The sequence below is a fragment of the Salvia hispanica genome, chromosome 1 (genome assembly GCF_029641045.1).
Source record: "Salvia hispanica isolate PSC_SH4W2 chromosome 1, Shi_PSC_v1, whole genome shotgun sequence".
In the NCBI taxonomy this organism is placed as follows: domain Eukaryota; kingdom Viridiplantae; phylum Streptophyta; class Magnoliopsida; order Lamiales; family Lamiaceae; genus Salvia; species Salvia hispanica.
In genome coordinates this window covers 20330672-20351910 of record NC_142692.1, presented here as the reverse complement: position 1 = coordinate 20351910, position 21239 = coordinate 20330672, and the positions used below count along the sequence as shown (strand labels likewise).

The window sequence follows — 21239 nt, the reverse complement described above, 5'->3', positions numbered from 1 at the left end:
GAACATTTGGGGAGTCATCGCCGGCATACCGCCCATCCCCGCCATCCCCGCCATCTGGGGATTCATCGCCGCAAAATTTCCCTCCGATCCGATGGGAATCGAGGGTAAGTTCCCTCCGCTCGTGGTGGGGGAGTTTCTATTGTACTCCATTGTAGTAGAAATGAAATTTGTAGAGAGAGAGAGAAACTTGTCAACACAAGTGGTGTGAAAAAAATTTAAAAATGTCGGACGTCCGACCTTCGCCACAGTGGCGGACGTCCGGTCGGACGTCGACGCGAGGGGCGAGCCCATGGCAGGGGCACTCGGGACGGGCGTGGGCGGACGTCCCGCTCACTACGGCGGACGTCCGGTCAGACGTCGCCGACGGGCGAACGGGACGGCCGCCGGTGAAGACACCCTAAAATCATGTGTACAGAAGAAATGTGTCCTATATAACGGGACGAATAAAGTAGAAAACAATGAAATCATATAACAATAATATTGATGCAATTATCAATTATATTTAACAATAAAAGAATTAATATTTTATTATATGATTCCCTATAAAATTCGTCACAGAGACAAAAACAATCTAAAATGTTAAACATTTTCAAGTTGTTAGCATATAGCAATTATATTGAACATGTTATGTACTCACGCCGTCCGGGTCCTATTCTAATGCTTATAGCACCTTAATCCAAAATCAAGACTAAATCTCTATCCTTGGATTTTAAAATGAGTGGATGAGATTAAAGCTCACAAAATCTCAATAAATAGTAGACAAAATATCAACAAAAGGGTAATATCGTCATTATGTTATCATATGATAATTTTCGTGAGTGTTTTTTTATATCAACATTGTGTATTACAAATATCAACAATATGAAATTAGAATATCAACACATTTTTTATTGAGATTGGACATACATAATATTGAGATTTTGCCTACAATATATTGAGATTTTTTGTTGCATTTGTTGAAAATAGCTGCTTATCAACATGTACGAAAATTAAAATATAATTTATCAAATTTTATCACCTGAACATCGTCGGAACATATGCAATTGAGATCTCGTTGGAATCCTTATTAAATTATCTTTAATTTGATATATTTTTTGCGAAAAAATAATTTAAATTGAGAGAGTTACGTAAATTTAAAGATTTGAGATGATTTTGAGGAGAGAGAAAGTAGTTAATTATAATTACTACATATAGAATTTGACATTAATACCCTTTTAATTTAATTAATAATTATTTAAATTTAAAATATATTACACTTGACATTATATTAACCACAAAATCTTTTAATCTAATGGTTGAAAATTGGTCTCAATTTGGGATTGGTAATTAGTTAGCAATTGATTACATCCCCACACCGTCCTATTATAATTTTGTCGTATTTTTTTTTACTGTCCTAGGTTGAGTAATTTTTTTTAATACCACTCATCTCACTTATTTTATGTTACTTTTCATCTCTCTATTTAATTTTGTTTCTATTTTTTTTTTCTTTCCATTTAACTAATTTAACATAATTTTTTAAAATATCGTGCCAAAATAAATGGTTCAATTATAGTGAAAGTGAGACGGATAAAGTATATTACTCCTTCTATCCCTTAAAAATATGATTTATTTTCATTTTATTTGTCCACTAAAATTATAAAATTATATTCTATGAATTATTTTCTCTAATGAAGCTCACATTAAAATTCATACCCCTCAAAAGTTTATATTTTTAAGAGATAGACAGAATAATACTATTCAACAATAATATTTCCTTCGTCCCATAAAAATATGAATATTTGAGAAGGCACGAGAATTAATGCAGAATTGGTAAAGTATGAGGGAGATAGAAAGAAAAAATAATTATCGTATTATTAGTGGAGACTGAAGCTCACCTTATTAAAGGAGAAAGAATTTTTAAAAAATAAAAGGGAATATTTTTACGCGGACATCCAAAAAAAAAAGTCTTTATTTTTTTGAGAATTGGGTGTGTGCCCCATGCAAACTGGGCTCTCCTGGAGCAGCATACTACTAGTATTTTGTAATTTTCCTTGTACTTTATATTCTTATTTATTAGATTTGTTATATTTATAATATTAGTAAAATAAATTTAAAGCTATGCTTGTAAATCATTTGTTTTTTTTTTCTTATCAATTTAGTAATTTTTGTTAATTTTCTCATATATTTTCTTACATTAGAACTTTTATTGATTTCTTTTCACTAATAATTTTGTATAAATCATTTTAAATTGTATTCATAAAAAATGATTTTTTGTAATTTTAGAATAGAAAATAATTCTTTGATTTTATAAATATTTTAAAATATTACCCCATCTGTTCCAACTAATTTGAGTCAAAACTTTTGGGCACGAAAATTAAGAAATTGTGTTGAAAAGTATAAGAGAGAGGAACAAAGTAGGAAAGGTAAAGAGAGTGTAAACTGTAAAGTATGTGATGGAATAAAGTAAAAATACATGAAATGGCTCGACTTAGTTAGAACATCCAAAAAAAGAATACGATTCAACTTAGTTGGGACGGAGGGAGTATATGATATTAATAAAATCAATTTTAATGTGATGTCCTTTATTATAAAAAATCTGGAATAAAAAATAATTCTTTGATCTAATAAATATGTACAAGGGAAGTGATCAATTGCTAACTAATTAGCAATCTCAAACTAAGACTAAATCTTAGCCATTAGATTAGAAGATCTAGTGGTTGAAATAATGTCACATAGATTATATTTTTAATTAAGAAAAATTAATAAATAAAATTAGAGGGTATTAATGTCAATTCTCTCTCATTAAAATCATCTTAAAACTTTAAATTTACGTAACTCTCTCGATTTAAATTATTTTTTCTCAAAAAATATATCAAATTAAAGATAATTTTATAAGGATTCCAACGAGATCTCAATTGCATATGTTCCGACGACGTTCGGATGATGAAATTTGATATTTTTTATTTTAGTTTTCGTAAATGTTGATAACCAGATTTTTATTAATAAATACATCAAAAAATCTCAATAAAACAATGTAAAAATCTCAATAAAACCATGTAAAAATCTCAATAAATATGTGTTGATATTTTCTTGTACTAGTGTTGATATTCTTATGTCATATTGTTGATATTTGTAATACACTATGTTGATATAAAAAATTATTCATGAAAATTATCATATGATAACACAATGACGATATTACACTTTTGTTGATATTTTGTCTACTATTTATTGAGATTCATAAGATTTAATCTCATCCACTTATGCTTAGGGTGGAGATTTGGTCTTGATTTTGGATTAGGGTGCTATAAGCATTAGAATTTGACCCAAGGATTATGATCAACATAGAACCAATCTTAAATGCAGAACATAGAACTATATGAAAATAGTTCATTGTAGGAGACCATTAAGGTCATTGTTATTTCATTATTAGTTCAATATAATAATCTGATTCTTAAAATGAACTAGTTCATTTTTGGATTTTTTTAGTGTATTTTAAAATGCAAATTTCCTATAATGAATTAAAAATGATCTTATAATAACCTTATGTTCTTTTATAATGATCTATTTTATTTGGTTCTATGTTCTACATTTAAAAGGGGTTCTGCTTTTAACGCTACCCTATGCCCCAATATGTATATATATCATATATTATTAGTAAAATCGGTGTTATGCTCTAAAAAATCTATTCATTAATTAATTTTCTCATTATCCATTTCTCACGCGTGCTTTTATTATATTGCTCACCTCTGGACTGTGTCTGTGTCGTTAGCACTGAACCCAATCATATCAACAAATTTTAATGGTAGTTCGGGCCCCCACCATAAAATATTTGGCTCCGCAATTGATCGTAGGCGAAGATATGTATAGTTTAAAAAAATCCACATGTATAGAGCTTCAAATATGTATTGATTTAAAAAATATTAAGATGGAACTAAATGGAGTTAATTTATTTTTTACCGTCAAATTAAAGAACAATCAATATAATAATTAGTTGTCAAAATGTTTTTATAAACAACCTTGATATTGGATTGCTAGTGTTGAATATATCATCACTATCACTTTAAATTAAGAGTTTTTGTCCGTAGATGTTAATCTCAATCTCTATAATTATAACCATGAACTAAATTGGTGTGAAAATGTTCTTCTAGTGGAAATTTGGTGATTAATTTTGAGTGTTCCACAACAATTTATACCATTTGCAGCAATGCTTTCGATTATACTTGCTTTGACCATTCTAACCCAATCAACACCAATATAATTTTCTAATGAGATATACTGTATTTATTATTTCAACTAGATCTAGGAAATCTAAAAACATTTTGCATATCTTAGATACCCTCTCTTATTGTCGTGGATTTGCTTGTAGTAAATCATCGGCAGTAAAGAGATGATATCATATTTGGATGTTCACAAAAAAGTACCGAGATGGTATCATATTTGGATGTTCACAAAAAAATATGTGAAATTGTTTTATTCTTTTTAATGCTTAAAATTAAAAAAATACTAGTAAAACAGTAAAGTTAAAAATAAATTTTTTCTTTACTTTTTTTTATTCATTAAACATTAGATAAACTCAACATATAATTTTTTTTGGCTTTTCCTATGCATCAAACACAAGTTAAGATATCAAGATCTCATATTATATGCAAGTGCATATTAATAATCTCATCGAGTAACTTGATAGGAATTAATTTGGGCCCGCGTCGTTACAAAGTGGAAAAACACTCCATACAAGTTTTATAAAAAAGACATAATCCACAATTTCACATGATTAAGAGTAAGAAAGTTAATCATCATGGTTAATAATCGCAATTACTGGACAGTTGTTTCAGTGCTCCACTTCTCCCATATTATTAGTGATGAACTATAGACATGGTTAATAAACCAATTGTAAGTCAAGTAGAGGAAAGACCTTTTTCCGAGACAGATTACACTCCGACTACCTCTTGGATTGCTCAATTGTGCCCAAAGATAAAAATAACTTTCTCATAGCATATAAAAACTTCTCAACCCACTATGCACAAGTGAACTTGACTGAATTCCAAGAATTGAATAAAAATGATTTGTAGATATGTGTTTTTCTACACAACTAGGGCTGACAATTTTCAATCCGACACGATAATCCGACACGAATCCGCACGAAGTTAACCCGACACAAACACGCACGTTTAAGATATGAGTCCTTATAGGGTCGACCCAATAAGAATTCGAAAATTTTGGATTGGGTTGGGTCAGATGTGGGTCGGGTTGGGTTATCCGTTAAGGGAAAAAAATTATTTTGATTATTTTTATTAATCAAAATAATATATTAAATTTTAATTTTAATTATTTTATTAAATAAAAAATATTATAATTTTAATTTTATTAGTAAAAATATGATTAATACTATTATTAATTATTTTTTATGATAAAAAAATATTACTGCATACTTAAATTTTATTAAAAAATAATTATTTTAACTTTATTTGTTAGATTTAATTTTAATATACTTTAATTTTATTATTTGGATTTAAACATTATCTAAATTAATTATTTTAATTTTGTAAATATCTTATTTTATCGTGTAATATCAAGTTTTAATTATATAATATCATATGTCGGTCGTTATCGTATAACGTTTATATTGTGTAGTAACTTACTATCATTAAAAGATGGTCATTATGTTTTTGGATGACACGAAATCCGCACGAATCCGACATGACCGATATTTTTTTGGATAACACGAAATCCGCACAAATCCGACACGAATCTGTTTGGGTTGAACCCGATAAGAGCACGATGATTTGAGTTGGGTTGGGTTGGAACCCGATAAGATTGGGTCGATATTGAGTTGACCCGATAGCGACCGAATCCGCACTATTTGTCAGCCCTATACACAACTATGCCTTTTGTAGACACGATAGGAGTACATAAAATATCAAGAAATTAAATCATCATTAAGCCACTACTAAACTAATACTGATTACATCGAAATGGAAAGACAAACGGTCCCCACTATCTAACATTTCATCCCTAATCATATACGTTTCCAACAAATTTTTTTGGTGACTAGTTTAGACTCAAAAAATACTTTGATTAACGATAAATTGCGTTCTGTTAAATTTTTGTGAAAAATATTCTTAATATGTGTATATTTAAAGTCAAAATGTTTCTACATAAAATATTAACCAAAACGATAGGGCCATCCATATATCAAGGATTGTACAACCAATCAATCCTTGGTGTATATTCCACAAGACCTGATGTCAACACATGATATAGCAAAAGCTGGACTACAAAAACTCAGAAATTGATGGATAGCCTCCATTTTCTTGATGATTTCCCCCATATAATAGTTATTGATGAAATTTGATAGTCATTTTCGAGTTGTTTAGAGAGATGTGAAAAGGAAATAAAAGAAAAAGACAATGCATTTACCTCGGCTCTCTCTATTTATTATCGTCACATTGTTCATATTGTTGGATTTTGTTCATGGCTTCTCCAACAACAAAGTAATTGATTCACAAACCTTGACGGACGATATTAGATCCGATCGAACGATAACCGTCGATGCAGATGGAAATGGGGACTTCAAATCTGTGCAGGCTGCCATTGATCATATCCCAAACAGGAATGCTAAATGGATTATGATTCATGTTGCCAAGGGAGTCTATAGGTAATTTGATTGAAGAATTGAAGAATTGAAGAATATATATATGTGATGTTAAAATGGGGAGTGTTTTATTGTTTAGGGAAAAGGTTAAAATACCTCGTAGCAAGCCTTATATATTCATGAGAGGTGAAGGAAGCGGGAAGACATCAATTGTGTGGTCCCGAAGCTCAGCCGACGACTACGAGTCAGCCACGTTCAAAGTCGAAGCCAAAAATTTCATCGCATACGGTATCACCTTCAAGGTACGTTTGTATCGTCTATAAGGTCATGATCGAAGGTCATTTTCAGATAACAATTAGGTCGTTTTTAGATTAGTTCATTAGTTCAGTTCATAACACGAAGATCATTTTTAGATCGTTTTAGTTCATAAGAGGTCATGCCCCTCGTATAGACTAAAACAGTCTTAAAATTGCATCCTTCAAATTTTTGATCTAATGGTTAAAATTTGGGCTCTAGTTATGAAAATTCTAACAATCCTCTTCGACTGATCAGAACGCAGCTCCAACGGGCATCGATCGCACCAAACAGAACAAAGCAGTGGCGGTCGTGGTGGGCGCAGACAAGGCTGCATTCTACCATTGTTCATTCATCAGCAACCACAACACCCTCTTCGACGCAAGGGGCCGCCACTACTACGGCGCTTGCTACGTCCAGGGCTCTGTCGACGTCATCTTCGGACACGGCCAGTCCATGTTCCACGTAAGCATTGCCTTTTCAGCTCATTTCACATAAGAACCACCCCTGCCCTAAAACAGGGGAATTTTTTGTTGCAGGAATGCGAGGTTTTCGTGGTCCCGAACATGAGATCGGAGATTAGGGGTTCGATCACCGCTAGCCACAAGCAGAGAGGGAACGCGACGGGCGGATTCGCGTTGGTGAAGAGCAAAGTTTATGGTGTTGATAATAATGTGTATTTAGGAAGGGCTAAAGGGACACATTCCACTGTAGTTTATGCTGACACATATTTGTCAGACAGTGTTGTCTCTCATGGATGGACTGATTGGAGCTATCCACACAGTAAAGAGTAAGAAAGGCTTCTCTCTAATCTCAGATATGTGTGTGTGTGTTTGATGAAATTCTGACATTGCTGGATTTTAAAACAGAAACCTGCACCTTGCGGAGTACAACTGTCACGGACCGGGTGCTGCTACCCACAAACGGACCAATTGGTCGAAGCAGCTGAGCTATGAAGACGCTCTGCGCTTCATGACCGTCGATTTCATCAACGGGAAGGATTGGCTTCCTGCGTGGCTGTGAAACCGAGCAAACAAAACGTTGTCAGATCGAGTAACTAAAACACGATCATCATCCGTTAGTGAATACAACAAGGATATGGCGCTGCTCTAATTAGCTAAGCAGTTAGTATGTACATTTCATTCAGTTATTTTGTACTATTTTCAGATTGTTCACTTATTAGTAGTATATTTGTATATAGTATATTACCATAGGCATAAATTTCATATATTAATATCAATATATTTCCATTCCATACATCCAAAATCCCACCATGCTAATTTCACTATTTTACACCTCACTCTTCACCACAATTTCAATATTTCCAACCTTGAATGAGATTCGTGCCCTCAGATTGCAGCCTGTTTCAGATAAAAAAGGCGAACATGAAATCATGTAACATACAAAATCATCACCAATATGTCTAAGTCGAGACAGACCGCGAAATAAAGGACAAGAGACAGCGACGATATGGTAGGTAGGTAGCTGCCTTGGATATGTTGTAATCCGACATCACAAGCAAATGCAGCGTGGCCACTGGCTGTGGTATCATCGTCTGCTTGGGATCGTACAAGCAAAAGTTATGTGTAGACTCACTTGGACTGCATCTACATTTATTTCTGGGCGGCATCTCTGGCACCAGCACGCTCGGCTTGATGTTGGATTGCACATCGTTTCTGCATCTCTTTTAGCTTGTCGACTAGTTCTTGGAATGAAGGGCGCGAATGCGGTTCACTGTAAATTAGAACACATTGAAATATCAATTTCAATTTCAGTTATTGCATCATCAATACTAACATAATACCAACAATTCTTCTTCAGTTTTAAACTCATTTTATTATACATGTAGTTCAATAGTATTCGGAAAAACCGTATGCATTTAGAGTTGAACGAAGCCACACCTGTCCCAGCAGCTCTGTATAATAGAAGCCCATTCTCCATCGACGTTGTCTGGTATATCCAAGTGTTGGTTCATGAAGCCAACAGCTCCAATAACCTGTATTTTCATGCCTATGCTTTAACAGAAAAATATCTAATACAATAATTGTATTTCTTACGAATTGAATGCCCATACCTGCATCGAATTGAGGTTCTCCCATGGAATCTTTTGAGTTATGAGTTCCCAGAGTATCACACCGAAGCTATATATGTCAGACCTGGCATCTCAAATAGAAGTAGAATACGTTAGGGTCTAATTTAAAACATATATAGACTGCATTGACTCAGCCATACTTTTCGTCTGCAGGTTCGTTACGAAGAACTTCAGGAGCCATCCACTGAGGCTGCATTATGAAAGAAGTGTGAAAATTGTGGACTAAAGAGAAAGGTTTGATAACGGGGGCAAAATATTGTGTGTGTTAGTAACATACCGTTCCTTTTCCTGTCTTTGTCAACAAGTAAGTCTCATTTTTTAGACGTGAGAGACCAAAGTCACCAACCTGTCATATTCGGTTGGAGTCATTTTAATTACTACAAAACACGGTAACTGGAATCCACACATATATTACTAAAATCAGACCTTAACAGTCCAGTTCCTATCCACAAGAAGATTTGAAGATTTCAAGTCACGGTGGACGATAGGAGGATTGTGATGATGAAGATAATTCATACCTCGTGCCTGTAAAATACACACATTTTTCAAAAAATAGCAGAAATGATTGTGTTGAAGTTGTCCATCGAGATAATACATACTACCAGATTATCAGAATTTAAATGACACTCCCTACATCACAAGTTACTTGAGTCTAAAAAACAAAATACTCCTACAACTTTACTCTAATCTCACTTACTTTTTTCTCTTTCCTACTTTACTCTCTCTTCTCCCTCCTACTTAATTTTCTATCCTATTACTATATTTTTTCTCCATTTAACCCATCAACCAGAACTTTCTTAATTCCTGTATTAAAAAGAATCGCCTCCACTAACATGGGCCGGAGGGAGTACTTACTATATCCAAAGCCATGTGAATGCGCCTTCTCCATTCTAATTTTGCTGCACTCTTCTGCAAGAGCCGGAACAGACTGCCACTGCACAAAATGTAAAAAAGGAATTAGCATACATGTTGCCTTTCTTAATAGCAAATGGGATAACACAAAGTAAAGACGCCCTGGGCAATACGATTAAATGTTTGGAAAGAGGGTGCCATAATAAGCTCATATCAGATTGCCTTTAGTAACTACTGACTAAAATACAAATTTAGAATGAAAATTAGGTAAAGCACAGCACAAATAGAATATACCGTGGAAGAAACTCTGTTACAATTCCAAGGCATTCTGGAGACATAACTGCACCCATGAATAGGAGGATATTTGGATGCCGAAGTCTTTTCATAAGTGAGACCTTCAAAAACATAGAGTCGGTATTACGAACATGTTTGACGGATAGAAATATGTAATTACTCACGTCTCTTTTCTCTTTAATGGTTTTTTTGCTCAGTTGTCTACGGGGAACAAGAGATCAAATGGATCTTCAACATCTCTAGTACAGAGAGTCGAAAATTTAAAATAAGTTTCTACTGGATTGGCAACTTACATCTGAACATTTGTATTATCAATCACACTGTCCATACAAAAAAGAACATGAATAATATCGTTTCATGCTAAACAAGTATATTACCGAAATCCTAGCATTTATTTATTTTTTGCAGCAAGAATTATAGTAAATTTTTAAAACATGTAGATACAGACCTCCTGTCTGAAGGATGATATCACTTCATCAGAATATTCTAGCCTGGAGAACACCTTGACAGCAACATCCTGAGAACATAAAGATCATGCCATTACTTCAGGAGATCAAGAAGACAATTTTGAAGGTAAATCCAGAAGAAATATTAGGAAGTGTGTGTTTGATTATGTGTTCACTGCTAAATCTTTATCCATGACTTGTTATTTTGTGCTCGAGGTAGAGTAGAAGTAACAGGTACCACCACGAATCATACTACTCATAACATCTATTTGTATATTCTCTCTCTCTCTCTGGAGGAGTTGGGGAAAAAGGGATTGATAGGAAATTTCTACAAGAAGAGCAAAAGAACATACTGATCCATACCACAGAGCATGATAAACAGTTCCGCAAGAACCTGCATTCAGTTTAATTAAAAAATGATGTGAGATGAAGGCATGAAGAATGATACTCCCTCCGTTCGCGAATAGGAGTCCCGTTTTTCTATTTTAGTCCGTCCGCGAATAAGAGTCCCGGTTCACTTTTTACCATAAATGGTAATAGGGTCCCACCTTCCACTAACTCATTCCACTCACATTTCATTTAAAATTAATATATACAAGTGGGACCCCTATTCCACTAACTTTTTTCCATCCACTTTTCATAACATTTCTTAAAACCCGTGCCGCCCATAAATGGGACTCCTAATGGCGGACGGAGGGAGTAACAAATTAGCGAACATAAACAGATTAAATTATATCTCGTTCAATAAGAAAACTAAGCATCGTAAGAACATCAAAATTGGCTACGAAGGAAGCCGGTCTGATGTGAAGTTTATGTTATCTCTTTATATACATGCAGATTATGCAGAGCATTCCTGACAGTATGATGATATAAATAAGCTATGCATATCACGTTCCAGAGTCGAGATCCCATATTTAAGATAACTAACCTTGTCCAACTTGTTCTCCTATAGTCAAGTCCTCCCACAATATTTCATAATCCAAAGAATCGGTATCCACATCACGTTTATTAACAGTACCGCTGCTTGTGCTACCACCACTACTACCACTGCTTGAGCTGTTAACATTAACAGAAGAGCACCAGGAAGCTGCCGCCGCGTTATTAGTCGTTCGATTGGTTTCAATACATGGACTTTCTTGCTTGAATGTGGACGATGCATTGTTTTGCTGCTCCCTTCCATTCTGCTGGCCATCCTGTTCCCATGGCCAAACAAAACGGGAAACCTTCGGATTCAGATCTGTGCTCTCACGTTCTTTTTCTTTCCATGGCAATGCCAAACCCTTCTTTTCCATCCACGCCTCCGCCTTTGAGGAAAGGATCTTAGAAATCGAAGGTTTTCTCTCATTCTCATCACCAGAATCTCTCGATTGTTTACTAGGAGAGTCTTCCGGACGAGAGAAAACTCCAAGTGGATCTCCTCTTGGAGTACTAGCACCACTGGAAGCTCCATCGTCCCGATGATCAAACATAGCTGCATCCGAGAAGCCTTGATCAGGATGATTACCTTCCCAGATGCCAGCATTGTAATCTGAGCAGCTCTCTGCAGGCCTCATTTTTGACTTAACCTTGTTGCTCACCTTAGTAGCCTATTAGATATATCAAAGGAGTTAACACATGCAATGAAAATAATATTCACACATAGCATAAAAGTGGAATACGAACCAAATTCGAAATCTTGGAGGCAATTGCTACTTGCAGAGGCTGCTGAGAATCATGACTGAGTTTCCCAAAAGTGATGCCTCTCGGCCTGCTAAAATTCGAAGGATTGTCCCAGCAGCCCCTTTGAGCAGCCAACATCACAGCCTTTGCTTGTTCATATGGTCTAGTTTCATTCGAGACACATATAACTCCAACAAAGAGACCGGTATCATCATACATAGGGGTATTAGTTGCAACTATCGAAAACCTTATTCCTGACTTGGTCTTTACCGGAAACAGCCCGGTCCAGTTTTCACCCATCGCCCCACGACGCAAAATCTCATTAGCCGCCCCATGGTCTTGAGGATCTGTTATTATCTCGAGAGCATCACTCCCAATAGCTTCTTCACTAGAATATCCATAAAGTTCTTCAGCCCTTTTATTCCTGCACCAAATCAAAGACAATTGAGTATGCATCAAAATAAGCACAACTTCTCTTCAACTTTGACAGGCGAATTCCATCTACTTGTAAACTCAAATCCAAACTTTCTCAAATTATGAAATTCTAGTGCAACGACTTTTTACAATCGAAATTCAAACACAAGCACATGCCAATCATTTGTAAATTATTTCACATTTCTCAATTTATCAAAATACTTATGTATGCATGACAATTTTAGCACAATTCCAACATAAACTAACCAGTAAATCAGAAGATTATTTGGATCCATTATATGGATAGACTGCCCCATTGACTGCAATATGTTCAAATACTGCTTATCCGTAAAATTAACAGCCGAAGGGGGCGGTGGCCCCCAGTGACGGCTGCTCTCTCTATGCAGTGGAGATGAATGCCGAAACGACGCCCTGGTTACTACTCCATCCTCGACTCTCCGCCGTGGCACTCTCTGTGGCGAAATTGAGTGCGGCCTCTGCCTCTGACGGTGATCAGAGGCCACAATTTGAGCCGCCGCCGCCGGTGAAGCCATGAGCTGCGACATCTCCTGCTGCAAGCGCACCTGTCCCACTTCCAATTCCTGAATCTTCTTCAGCAGCTCCTCCGTCGCCGCCGCGGAAGCTGCTGATTCAGCTGCGTTGCTGCTCTTCATAGCAGCAAATTCTCAGAAACCTAATTCAAAACCTCCACAAAACCTTAGCAAAGCGGAATTCATCCGCAGCGGCGAAAATCGCACAAAACTATTCGCAATAGCGTCAATAATGGAAATTTCATTGCGATTTATCCCCTTTTAAATGTACGGACTACGTGCCCATGCGAATTAACATCAATTTAACGCAATGCACAATTTGAATTAAGCAGAGATGAATTGTAACCTTTAGAGGATTAAAGCATCAATCTGTTCTCCTTCTTTGCTTGATTAGCTCAATTGCTTTGAGCTCGAAGTTGTGACGGTTCTCGAGTTAGTTGTCGTAATGTGAAGAATCGACCGCCAATGAGATGTCCCACTCTCGTATCAGGAGCGTGCGAACACGGTACGTAACCGCCATTCTTGTCTTCAGAGATTTCAACCAAGATGTATTGGCGTGAGAGCCACCAACGGGTATTAGCGAGCGGGGTTAATTTCTTTTGCCTCCCTTTTCTTTTGGAGATGTAGACAAATGGTTAATTGCTTTAAAAATTTATCATAATTTTCTAAGTATATTCTTTTTAAAATTTTAAATAGTCAAATCAAAAATTGATTTCGTGATATAAAATTTACTTACATTAACACACATATGGGATATTCCACAAGATTTTAGAAGATTTTATTTTACGTGTCTAGCGCATAAAAAATATATATTTTCATCCATTTTAAGGAAGATGATCGCTTTCTTAGACGATGCAAAATTTTATGCAAATTAACTGTGTGTTAAGTGGAAAGAATCAAGTAAAAGAGAGAAAATAAAGTAAAGATAAAAATGTTTTTATTTTAACTGATGAGTCATTTTGGTAATGACAAGAACTAGAAAACTTAGTGGACCATGTCCGGTAGAATGAAAGGAGTAATGTTTATATTAATGCGAGATTGAATTTTTTAATAAATAAATTTATAAAATCATGGGAGTAGTATATTTACGTAAACAAACTCGTATGATTAGACTGAAAATAAAATCATTTCATACTTCATCCTTGTAAACTTATTAAAAGACACGCATGGAATATTGTGTATTGCCTATGTTCTATTAGTCTTGAGACATTTTATTGTGAATGAATGTTATTTTAATAAGTTAGATAGAATAGAAAATAATAGAAAAAATTAAAATATTAGATTTTGCTAAAATTGATCAGCTGCAGTAATTCCATTTCAAAAACAAACATGACTAAATATTATAATGGGACGATGGAGTATTGGACTACGTATATGAGCAAATGGCGATTTTTCTACAAGAATATACTCTAAATATTCTCTGTTTTCATAAACCATGACATCATAATAAATTGAGGAAAGTATGATTGAAAAAGAAAGGAGGTCTTTGTCACCATTAAATGTTTTCTACAAATAAAAGATAAAATTTTCATACGTATTACTAAAACTTTAAAACATCTGTTTATTTATTTTCTAATTTCATTAGGGATAATGTGGCGGAATAAAATAATTATTGAAAGACTATTGCAAAGAGGTATGATAGCATATACTACCATCTAAATATTACCCCCTTCATCCGCCGTAATAGTCCTATTTTATTATTTTCATCCGTCTACCAATAAATATTTCATTTATATTTCACTAGTTTTAATAAAGACCTCACATTACATCAATTAATTTTAACATAATATTGCTTAATATATAAAAGTAAGATTAGTGTTCTATTATTTATTTATTTATTTTTATTATATTTCTTAAAATATATGTCCAATTAAAATTAATTTATTATTAGTGAACGGAGCAAGGATGAAGTAATAGAGAATGAAATAAGGAGAGAGAAAAGATAAATATAAATTGTACGTGTATATATTATCTATAATTTTTAGATTTTGAATTTAATTAAAAATTTATTTCGTTATTAATTGTTTTAGGAAAGAGCTTCATTTGAATTAATTATAAAATATTTAGTATAAAAATATACTCTATTCTTTAATATGCAAATATTTAAGTTAAAATTTCAATATTTTTTAAATTGTTGCAAAATGATGAATATATAATTTATTTTAAATCAGTTAATATTTATAAAATAATTTTCAATATAAACTGAATTAAAAGCTCGATTATGTATGTACAGTTATATACATTTATCGCTGTCCATAAAGAAAAGATAAAATTTGTGATAATAAAAAGAGAAATATATTTCAGACATATGATACAGCAAGAAATAGGAGGATATTCGTATGGCGTAAATTTAATGCCGTAATTGCTAAGTTTGCATAACCTTTTTTTTGCTAGTCTTATCCGTCTCAACATTACAATGAATTGGGCCCCTACTTCTTTGTCTATAGTCTGTGTGGCGTGTGTGAGAGATAGAAAATAATATATACCTATTCAAAATAGCCAATTTTTTAAATGACAGTGGATTTTAATTGAAATTATTGAATGTATTATAACAAAAAATGAATAGGGGATGGATAGAGTAACCACTTTCAGATCTTTAGATATAATTTCAAGGAGTATAATCAAGCCACATAAAAAATCATATTTATTAAATTAAAGCGTAAAAGGCAAATTTATAATTTCATCATCTTATGCAGTCTTATTCATCCCTGATTCCTGCCCCTTCATAACCTTAGATATATCAAAATCATTTATTTTTTTTGTTCTAAGGAGAGCTGTGACCAGGGATGTCACTACAACCAATGGCAAAATTTGTGGGTTGATTATAATAACTCGCTAAATTTAAAGAATTAGGATTGAAAATTTTCAACTCGATAAAATTACAATTCAATTATCCTGGACCCAATTAAACGTAACCCGAATAAGGTTGATCAACAAACCAATAGACCGGCATGGTCGACTAAATATAGATGTAACTATTGTCTATTTTTACGAACTTGTTCGATAACTAAGTCGGGTATTTTATTCAAGATTTTAATAATCTAAATAACTATAAAAAGATGAACCTTTCATTTTTTATATTAATATATACTTATATGTGAGATATTATTATTATAATAAATAATCTAGATGCATAAATTAATCATCATAAAAATATTTTAAATTCTAGAATATTTTAAATATTTTTAAAAATGAACCTCCAATTTTATATTAATATATTTATATGTTAGAATTTCTCAAAGTATGTTTATGTTTCATTTAATTTATAGTATAAATCTTTTAGTAATCATGTTTACTTAAGCATATACTCCCTCCGTCCATAAATAATAGATCTATTGTTGTTCGGCACAGGTTTTAATGTAGAATTGATAAAGTAAGAGAGAGGAGGAGAAAAAGTAGGTAAAGTAAGAGAGATAGGGAGAAAAGGTGAGTAAAGTACGAGAGAGGGAAGAAAAAGTGGAAAAAGTATGAGAGATAAACTTCCATTTTTAGAAAGTGATCTATTTTTTATGGACGTCCCAAAATGGCAAAAGTGATCTATTTTTTGTGGACGGAGGGAGTATTTCACAATTATTATAATTAAATAGTTTATAATTTATAAATATCAATAAAATTCATTATTTTGTAATGCTTTTATAGTTAGTAGTCCGGTTAGCCCGTTGAGCTACTCCGAAATCCGAAAGTTTAGGATTAAGGTTTAAAATTTCTCATCAAATAAAATGACAACCCGATTAGCGAGCACCCAATTGACCCGAAACAAATAAGTAATAAAAAAATAAGATAAAAAAATGAAATCCTACTGTAGTAATTTCCTCGACTCATTAGTTATTCTATTTATTTAGTTCTATGTTTATCTGACTCAAGCTACTAGGATTTATAGTCCTCAAGTTCAATCTCATGTTAATAATTTTATTGACTAATCTTGCTAATTATTCCTATCGTGTATTGAAGTTGCCACGGAACGCATTCTTAAATATAAAGTAAGTAAAATCGCAGACTAGTCAAGTAGACCGACCGAACCAACTGGTCAAGCAGACTACCTAAACCTATCTATTGTCGTCGGACGCGCAATCTGAGGCTACTTTCAACACCTTAACCCACAAATACTATTAACTAGTATAGGGAAGTAAGAGCATCCACAATGGATGCTCTAGTGAGAGCCATAGTGGTTGCCACATCAGCATGTCCTATCTTTCTGCAATAGTGGAGCCCTATCTCTTATCCATTTTTCATTTCAATTTTAATGTTATTTTTTTTATATTTTCACATATTATAAATAGAAAAATTAAATACTAAATTAAATGAAAATCATGCATTACTTAATTTTAAAAAAAGAATTTATAAATTTTATATTTAATTTTAATCAAATAAAAAATAGAAAAATATAAATACACTATTATAGAACACAATAAATTTAAATAAAACACTTACATTAATCGAATAAAATGGGAAAAGTATAATAATAAATGTCAAAATAAAAAGAATATGTTGAGTTTGGGGGCTTGAACACGCAACCTCTATAGTTTTACAAGATACATTTACCATTAAGCTAAACATAGATTATGTATTGAAATCAAACAAATTTTTACATAAAGCAACAAAAAAACTCTCTTTTAAGTGTAAAACTAATTGTCCCACATCGAAATCACAAAGAAATTTGGAGTTGAAAACCTATCTATAAAACTACCATTTGTCCCACATCGAAATCACAATGAAAGTTGAAGTTGAAAACCTATCTATAAAAGGATTACTCAAGTAATGCAAAAGTTGCTCATATAGTGTGAAGGATTATATTCCACAAAATATATTCTTTCACTAATTCATAGATCCGTCTTTTAGTATGGATCGTTGTGAAATTATAGTTTTTTATTTCAAGTTAAAAAATGATTTTTTAGAATTAAAAATCGATTTTTTAGAATTAAAAATCGGTTTTTATAATTAAAAATAAATTTTTTTATAAAATTTTTTTTAAGATCGGGCTCGGGCGTTTTGTTGCAATGGGCGCCCGATATCACACCCAATGGATCGGGCGAGAGATCGGTCACGACCGAATGTTTGGTCGTCCTCGGGCGCACCTGACATCTTGCAATGGATGCTCGACGACGCCCGAGCCCGATCTCGGACATTCGGGCGTGAGATCGGGCATCCATTGTGGATGCTCTAAGGATCGAATCACACAAGGATGGAGGTGAAGAACGTGTGTTCGGGACGTTTTGGAAGGGTTTTGGTTGCTGCCACGTAAACTAAGTGGGTTAAGTATCTACTGGACTCGGAAGACTAAACAGAGACTCTACCTAACTGATCAAGTAGGCAAGCTACGTACGGAAAACATTCATAACGACCAAACTTGAAACAAACATTTAAATCAAAGATTAAACAACTAGGAACACTTGCAACTAAAGATTATGGTGGAAACATCCTTAAAATAGGCATTCAATACAAAAAAGTAAAGTGGGGACCAATTTTCCTAAAGTGTCTAAGCTGGCAGGAAAGCTGTAAAAGTAAAAAGCATAAAGCAACTGCAAATCTGAATCTCTAACTACCTCTACTTCATCTTCTTCATGTAACTAAGCTAAAACAGAGCATTTGATGATTGAACACGAAAGAAAATAGACATGCTTCGAATCGACATTGCTTAATTTTTAAAAATTGAACGAATATAAAAAAGTACTCCCTCCGTCCCGCAAAAGATGTCACACTTTCCTTTTTAGTTTGTCCCACAAAAGATGTCACATTTTCATTTTTGAAAAAAGTTATCTCTCACATGAATATAAAAATTATATTTTCTCTCTCCATTTAACACACAAAACAAATCCTTCTAAAATCACGTGCCGTCCCACAAGTGTGACATCTTTTATGAGACGGAGGGAGTAATTTAATAATTCGTGCATAACACGGGTGTTACACTAGTTATTATAAAATCCCATGTATAACACGCTTATATATTTTGTGACCAAATTAGTTATCAATAAGAATGCAGAGAGTATTTAATATAACAAAATTAAAGTCATTTGCCTCCTTTATGTTTAATAGTATAATTATTCATATATGTGCAATGGTAAAATAATATAAAAATGCTATATAATTATTCATAATTCCGCATAGTTAATGTAATGCCACTGAATTTTATTTATAATTTAATTTATAGTTACATTTTTTATTTGTGATTTTTCGCACAGTTAATTTAATGGTAACTTAAATTTGTTGTTTTATATGCTTTATTTCGCACAGTTAATGTAATGACAATTAGTTAGTTGGGATAGCACTGAGAAAAGTATATATATGCTTGTTGTCATTTTTATATTTTTAAATCATAATAAATATTTAATAACAAAATAATTTAATTTTTTTATTCCCTCCGTCCCGCTTAAGATGACACATTTTCCTTTTTAATTTGTCTCAAATAAAATGACATATTTCATTTTTTGGAAACTTTCTCTCTCCAATTAATACACTCAATCAACTTTTTTCACTCTTATTAAAATATTCATCTTTCTTTCTCTCTCTATTTTAATACTTACACTCACATTTTCTATCTCCAATTAAACCATTTAACCAATAACTTCTAAAATCTCATGCCAGCCAAGAAATGTGTCATCTTAGCCGGGACGAAGGGAGTACTATATATATAACGTACCGAGTATTTAATTTCATTTCATAAAATGTAAAGATAAAGAGAAGATTACCAAATAACGAATGAATAAATAATTTAAAAGGTCGTGTATAGTGAAAAATAGAAGCAAAAATTAAATATTGTTGCCTACACGGCTACACCATTCATGTAAGTTAGTTGAGTGATTATATTAATGTCTAGATACAATGAGGAGGATATAATTATTTTTTTACTAAATTTGTACATATAAATTTAATAATTTCCTAAGTGATCATGTAACGGTAAATATGTAATGTATTAATTTCATGATTCAATATAAATTTATTACATTGTAAAATACCTAAAATATCCTATATACTATTTTTGGAGCAAAACTTTAGTGGTTAATGGCATTGTGATATGGTATATCCCACTAATAATACTTTGACAAATGAATTTATAGAAGTCCAATTAAATACTTTCATCCTTTTCTAAAAATGGACATTATTATAAAACTATCCAAAAATACCTATATAATGAATACATGTATAACACGCTTATATATTTTGTGACTAAATTAGTTGTCAATAAGAATGCAGACGAGTATTTAATATAACAAAATTAAAGTCATTTGCCTCCTTTATATTTAATAGTATAATTATTCATATATGTGCAATGGTAAAATAATATAAAAATGCTATATAATTATTCATAATTCCGCATAGTTAATGTAATGCCACTGAATTTTATTTATAATTTAATTTATAGTTACATTTTTTATTTGTGATTTTTCGCACAGTTAATTTAATGGTAACTTAAATTTGTTGTTTTATATGCTTTATTTCGCACAGTTAATGTAATGACAATTAGTTAGTTGGGGATAGCACTGAGAAAAGTATATATATGCTTGTTGTCATTTTTATATTTTTTTAATCATAAGTATTTAATAATAAAATAATTTTTTTTACTATATATATAACATACGGAGTAATTTCGTTTCATAAAATGTAAAGATAAAGAGAAGATTACCAAATAATGAATTAATAAATAATTTAAGAGGTCGTGTATAGTGACAAATAGAAGCCGAAATTAAATATTGTTGCCTACACGGCTACACCATTCATGTAAGTTAGTTGAGTAATTATATTAATGTCTAGATACAATAAGGAGGATATAATTATTTTTTTCCTAAATTTGTACATGTAAATTTAATAATTTCTAAGTGATCATGAAAGGGTAAATATGTAATGTATTAATTTCTTGAATCAGTAACAATATAAAATACTTAAAAATTTATACTGTAAATAACATAAATTTAATTGAATGAAACAAAAAACAAGAATGAATTATATTAATAAAAAGGAAAAAAGATAAACTGAATAAAACATCGAATTGTAGAAATTGCTAGTCTACCGTTATGTATTACCACTATGTGTGTATATGATAGTACAAGAATATAGCAGAAATTGCT

The 21239-nt window shown here is 32.5% G+C and overlaps 2 protein-coding genes across 5 annotated transcripts; one reads left to right on the top strand and one right to left on the bottom strand.

The window, feature by feature from the left end:
- The first annotated feature begins 6297 nt into the window (after window positions 1–6297).
- LOC125222018 (Pectin lyase-like superfamily protein) lies at window positions 6298–8125 on the top strand. Its single transcript, XM_048124400.2, has 5 exons — window positions 6298–6637; window positions 6714–6876; window positions 7127–7333; window positions 7408–7658; window positions 7738–8125. The coding sequence occupies exons 1-5, from the start codon at window positions 6390–6392 to the stop codon at window positions 7889–7891; spliced, it is 1023 nt and encodes a 340-aa protein (XP_047980357.2). The 5' UTR covers window positions 6298–6389; the 3' UTR covers window positions 7892–8125.
- LOC125222017 (uncharacterized) lies at window positions 8080–13721 on the bottom strand. Of its 4 annotated transcripts, none has more exons than XR_016134458.1 (14): window positions 12893–13721; window positions 12215–12635; window positions 11481–12138; window positions 10906–10946; window positions 10555–10623; window positions 10107–10207; window positions 9816–9894; window positions 9387–9485; window positions 9238–9306; window positions 9101–9150; window positions 8943–9024; window positions 8770–8864; window positions 8308–8602; window positions 8080–8229 (listed from the first exon to the last, which is right to left on the bottom strand). XR_016134458.1 is itself a non-coding variant. In XM_048124396.2 (14 exons), exons 2-14 carry the CDS (start codon window positions 13297–13299, stop codon window positions 8482–8484), a joined length of 2292 nt encoding a protein of 763 aa, XP_047980353.1. In that variant the 5' UTR covers window positions 13300–13319; window positions 13523–13721; the 3' UTR covers window positions 8080–8481. The 4 variants fall into 4 exon arrangements, 3 of the variants coding, with proteins under 3 accessions (XP_047980353.1, XP_047980355.1, XP_047980354.1); XM_048124396.2 differs by having other exon boundaries at window positions 8080–8602; window positions 12893–13319; window positions 13523–13721; XM_048124398.2 differs by having other exon boundaries at window positions 8080–8602; window positions 12893–13288; window positions 13523–13720.
- Between the last annotated feature and the right edge of the window lie 7518 nt (window positions 13722–21239).

Bases quoted from the DNA above. Each gene is read 5' to 3' on its own strand.
- LOC125222017 (XM_048124397.2), bottom strand. From the start codon at position 13,299: ATGAAGAGCAGCAACGCAGCTGAATCAGCAGCTTCCGCGGCGGCGACG. The intron at 12,139-12,214 runs GTTCGTATTCCA...TATATCTAATAG, and splicing joins CCTCCAAGATTTCGAATTTG to GCTACTAAGGTGAGCAACAA. The intron at 9,895-10,106 runs GTATATTCTATT...CATTTTGTGCAG, and splicing joins GTAACAGAGTTTCTTCCACG to TGGCAGTCTGTTCCGGCTCT.
- LOC125222018 (XM_048124400.2), top strand. From the start codon at position 6,390: ATGCATTTACCTCGGCTCTCTCTATTTATTATCGTCACATTGTTCATA. The intron at 6,638-6,713 runs GTAATTTGATTG...TTTATTGTTTAG, and splicing joins GTTGCCAAGGGAGTCTATAG to GGAAAAGGTTAAAATACCTC. The intron at 6,877-7,126 runs GTACGTTTGTAT...TCGACTGATCAG, and splicing joins CATACGGTATCACCTTCAAG to AACGCAGCTCCAACGGGCAT.